Below are 5,000 nucleotides of genomic sequence, written 5' to 3'. Positions count from 1 at the left end.
ACTCCCTAACTATGACTGGCCTTATAGTCATTCACTATTTGTTGGGTTTTTCCGGCACAGTAAAAAAGCTCATGGTTAGTGCAAACTCTAAGCAGCTACTAAGGTGGCCCTGGCAGTAGCAGGGTCCAGTGTATTTGTTTTGCAAAAGCAACAAATTCCACGCACAAGTCCTACTCACAAGCCGCTACCGTATGGTACTACAGAGCGATAATGTTTTCCCGAACGACCGCCACGCACACGCACGTACACACCTTCCATTGTTAACCTGGAAAATGCGACACTCACTCCCTGTATCCGAGCTGCTCTCTCTCATGCTCTCTGCATGTGTCTTTGATTTCTCGCTCTGAGATGCATGTTGCTCATTTTCCAAGCTGCACTCATTTTCCCGACTGAGCGAACATATTACTTCAACGGTATGCGAACACTCCCGCCTAGTAGCCAGATATGACCGATCAGCCTGTTGATGTGTGCGAACCCCTCTGCTTCCACGCTGTGCAGAACCTATCTGGTCACACTCGCTATAGCTACAAATGCTGCTGCTTCACAGATTTATCTGTTGTTTATTTTTCATCCCCCCCATCAATTGCTCATCGATACGGTGCGCTAGCCGCAGGGCCGCCGAGCAAGATCGGCGGCAAGACGGAATTCCAAAAACTCAAACCCAACCCCTACCTCTTGATCGTGACTTTTTGCGGAGCTATTTTGAATTGAAGTAGCGTTTAGTGGAACGTAAACATACACGGGTGTTTTAGCAGGGTTTCTTTCTAGGTGATATTGCATTCACACCAAGCAGTATTTTAAGCGATACTACTTTTCCAGTGTGGCAAGATGGTCGCGACGTTAAGGACGGACCTTACATGGAATATATTATAGTGGGTAACAGCTATTATGGCTCCCAGCATTAAACGCATTAGAAAGAAAAAATAAATTTCATTAATGCGTCATATTTGTATTTGAGCGTAGCTTAGAGTTTAGGTTGTACTAACATACATATTACTACTATTTAATTGTTACAATCAGCTGTTCAGTGAGTGTTATCAAGTAAAGGGCCTTCCTTGTGGGATAACCTTGCCTGCTGCAACCTATGGCAGTGCATCTAGGTCAATGTAATGTTTAGATTGATAAGAAATCATCCGGATTTGATTTCTTCTTTTTCTTCGAAGCTTTTCACGGTCAAATCTGTCGCCTACTGTAAGATGAAACGAAACTACGGTGTCGTTGAATAATATTGCAATCTCCACAGCAACGGAAATGCTATCCCATCAGGATGGCGCTTGGGTGCACGTTTCTACCATACGAAACCCAATGTACTGTGAGCATTGATTGTTTAATCGTGTAGTAAAGCTACCGGAAGCTGACTGTGCTGGGAGCTGTGACTATAGGTTGGTGTAGGTTATAGCCACGTTTGTCCCGTGTGTACGTATTAATCTCTCCCTCGGCCAATATATAAACCGCCAGAGCAATGCGCGCCGCTTTCAGTATTCCGTCACATTCTCAAGCAGACTCATCATCATCATCATCACGCTTCTCGCGATGCAAGTACGTATAGTTCTATCGGTGCACGCCCGTTCATCGTGACACTCTACACGCGGTGCGTCAATAACAAGTGCGGCGTTTCCTGGTGGTGGGGTCGCAACCGTTCTTATCGCAAGTGTGCACAATAAATTTGAAGCCTGGCGGCCGCGATCGCTATTCCTTAGTGGATTGGACTTATCTCGGTTACACAATCCGCTAGCAAATGGTCATCTTTTAGAAAGGAGAAGTTCAAGTGGCAATGAATTTCGTGACCAATGGTGATCGGGAGGCCAGTGTATTTGAGTTTATTTCATAAAGATGGACCTCGTGGCAAGAAATTCAGGGTCAACATATACGTTCCAGTGGAAGATTATTAGAAGGAACTGTATCTGTGCGAGGATGGAGGTTGAAGGAGGCAGTAATAATTTGAATCTGTTGGGATTTCTTAAAGTTTGTTCTATTTTAAACTTGCTCAACTTTTCCATATGTTTCTAAACTGCAAACTGCTCCTATTAATTAAAGGCAAAAGTGTCATTCAAAAGTGTCTAAAGTGCTAGCTAGCTAAAGCCCCATCCAGACAGTGTCCAGACTGGACACACGTTTTTGATCGCTGCAGGACACCTAGAGGTCACATTGTGCAATTCTGTTGACAGCGTTTTAATCGTATTATCTGTTTGTTCGGTAGTAAAACAAATGTCAAAATTAATCCACGCCAAAAAATTATCGCCGATGGAACGTGAAAATCGAAAAAGTGATCGGCACACTCACTATTAAAACACTATTAAAACTGAGCTAACAAAACGTTTCTGAGGGACTCTTACCTAGAATCTGGCAAAATAAAACACCCCGAAAAGTGTAACAAATGCCCGCTTCTGCAGACAAAAATGAGTCAACAATCCTGGGATCTCTTTGTGTGATTCTACTTTAAAAAAAACTCACGACACAGCTCGGTTAATATGTTTGTTTTGAAGAAGTTTTGAGGTTGTATCATGCCACAAAATAGCCAAACAGAACTGTAGAACCCGGCTTGATTGCCCTAATCCGTTCATGGAAGCTGTACGAACAAGTGTTGGCCGAATTCAAACCATGCGTTTCGATGAACGGTGGCACACTCGTAAAAATGCATTTCGAAAAATATCAGGCCACAGATTTAACTTTGCCATTCATAGAGCATGGGATGATTTAGGTAGCTGTTATTGCCGAAAGTATGGCGTTAATTTTATGTATTCAAATAGATCGATTTCATAGGGAAAGCTATCAACCCACCAAAATGACTGGATTTTCGTTCCATCAATTTCTATTGGACAATTATCATAAGGAAACTTAAAAAGTATATCAGAAATGTATAAAAACCAACTGAAAGGAAGGTGATGTGCAACAAGAGGGCAAATGATGTGACATGCAGTACTGTGCAAAAATGTTTGATTATGTCAAAGTAAAAGTTAAAAAAATCATATAAAAACTAACGAATAATTTGCATCAGCACTTCCCCCTAAAGGCAATAGAAAAACCTAAAAAGTCACACCTTTTTCTTCTTTGTACGTTATTTTTTGGCTAAGATAGGACCTACTTTGTGTGTCCAGACTCTAACTGAATGGTGCTTTAAATGTTATCAGGTGGAAAACACGTTGTCATGATCCGACCCGATCTCTTCGTGGACGCAAGACTACTTCAACGAGAACTTTTTCAATCCAGTTGCCTTTCTAGCTCCTGGCATGGTAGTGTGGTTTTCTGATAGATCTATTTATTTGGATCTTGTCTTTGCTGAATGTTCTTGGTGCTACCATTGTTGACTTTGCAGGGTTTGGATTGGGTAGGTGAAATTCAGCAGGTCTATCGCTCGGAGAAAGGATTGAGTCGCAAAGAGGAAGCTGCTGCGCGTAAGCAGAGATAATAAAGTGGCCCAATCAAAATTCCTTGATCAAATGATTCCTTAGATCAAAATCTAGATGGAGACAAAGAAGCTGCTGGTGGTGGATTTTGAAACAAAATTCTAGACAAATACATATAAAGGTCTGAGTGAGTGAAAAAATATGATGAAATTCAAGGAAATAGCCGAAATTAAGAATAAAAAACTACAGTTATTTTTCAATTTAAATTTAAAAAACTCAACACGCCAAGGTGAACTCAACACGCCAAGCGACAGTGATGATCGATAAAATATGAGCATTTTTCCCAAAAAAAATCAAAATTTTCAATTAAAAACAAAAATCCTTTGGAAAAATAGCCTGCGTGGCACTGTGTACCATTGTTTTGGCTTTGAGGTTAGGTTGAGGGTTTTGGTGTTTTAAAGAATTTTTTTACATTTATGAACAATTTTCGTAAAATACGTGAAAGATAAAGGACATAAGAGTAAATTAGCATCATTGGCAACTCCCGCCGTTATTCTCGTTGGAAAACTAGCCCAAAAAAGTGAAAAACCTTGGAAAATTGCGCTCAGATTTACAAAACGAACGATCGAAGACGAAGCTGAATATACGGAAAAGGATACTAGCTATTCTGTTCCTTTTTCCCTAAAAACGAACCCCGACTCCGGGAAGCAATCACCCTTTTCGAGACCGGGACCGAGATCCGGGTGTCTCGATAGGAAACCCGCAGAAACCGGCAAGTTTTGTGGATCGGGATTCTGTAAGGATCTGTTGCATTAACGATCGAATTCTCCTTCCAGTCTGGAGCTCACGGTCCTGCAAGGTCCTACGATTAAGATTACGGATACCCGATACCGAAGGGAACGAACAGATTGCACCCAATCGGTCCATCGGCTACTTGTTTTCTACCAAAAAGCATTTAACTATTGTCGTTGTATTTAAGTTTTGCTTAATGTTCGTGCTGCATTTCAATAGTGCGCCTTTTGGAAACCCTGCAATTCAATGCGGCACTTTGTGAATGTGGTTCCACTCCGGGTAATTCGTGTTGATCTAGCCACCAGTAGACGCTCAGGACTGTAGTTCGATCCTGCCCTACGCCCCTTCGCATTGATACTATGTAGGAGTTGATATCCCCTCTTTTCCTTTCTGAACAGATTCCGAATTAATAGCGATTTTTCACTGTCCATTTGATACAGGCTTCCGGCGAAATGTCCGTCGGTCAGCGAACCAAAAGTCTAGGACTCATCAGAGCGGTCAACAACGAAAATCGCTCGGTGCCGTTTTGCAACTGTGAATACCCGGTCGCGACGCGATGGAGGAACTCGCCCAAAAAGATTATTACTTGCCGGTGTGGCGAGGATACGTCAACCCGGCTAGATTGGTCATGGGACGAAGAGTCGCCAGCTGATACGCTCATCAAGGGTACCGAGATAGTGTTCCATCCTATCTACAGCCAGGGCACCTCGCTGGTACGTGGTAAGGAGCCCCTGCTACGCGGTCGTCATCACTACTGGGAGTTAAAGATGCTGACACCACTCTCGGGGACGGACATAGTATGTATAGCATGTATTTATTTAAATGATTTTATGCGACAAAATACTGGCTTCGATGCGATCT

The 5,000-nt window shown here is 42.4% G+C and overlaps 1 protein-coding gene across 2 annotated transcripts in view; it reads left to right on the top strand.

The window, feature by feature from the left end:
• The first annotated feature begins 1,484 nt into the window (after window positions 1-1,484).
• The window catches only part of LOC125954168 (SPRY domain-containing SOCS box protein 3), a 6,783-nt gene continuing 3,267 nt past the window's right edge, over window positions 1,485-5,000 (top strand). Inside the window, exons 1-2 of one of the 2 annotated variants that reach the window (XM_049684246.1) lie at window positions 1,485-1,539; window positions 4,580-4,936. In XM_049684246.1, the coding sequence (XP_049540203.1) occupies window positions 1,534-1,539; window positions 4,580-4,936 (363 nt within the window). In that variant the 5' untranslated portion in view covers window positions 1,485-1,533. Of the gene's footprint in view, window positions 1,540-3,417; window positions 4,501-4,579; window positions 4,937-5,000 lie in introns of those variants that run through there. The other variant, XM_049684247.1, reaches the window with a different exon arrangement.

Source organism: Anopheles darlingi, chromosome 3, assembly GCF_943734745.1.
Source record: "Anopheles darlingi chromosome 3, idAnoDarlMG_H_01, whole genome shotgun sequence".
Taxonomy (NCBI): domain Eukaryota; kingdom Metazoa; phylum Arthropoda; class Insecta; order Diptera; family Culicidae; genus Anopheles; species Anopheles darlingi.
This window is presented reverse-complemented; position numbering and strand designations above follow the sequence as displayed.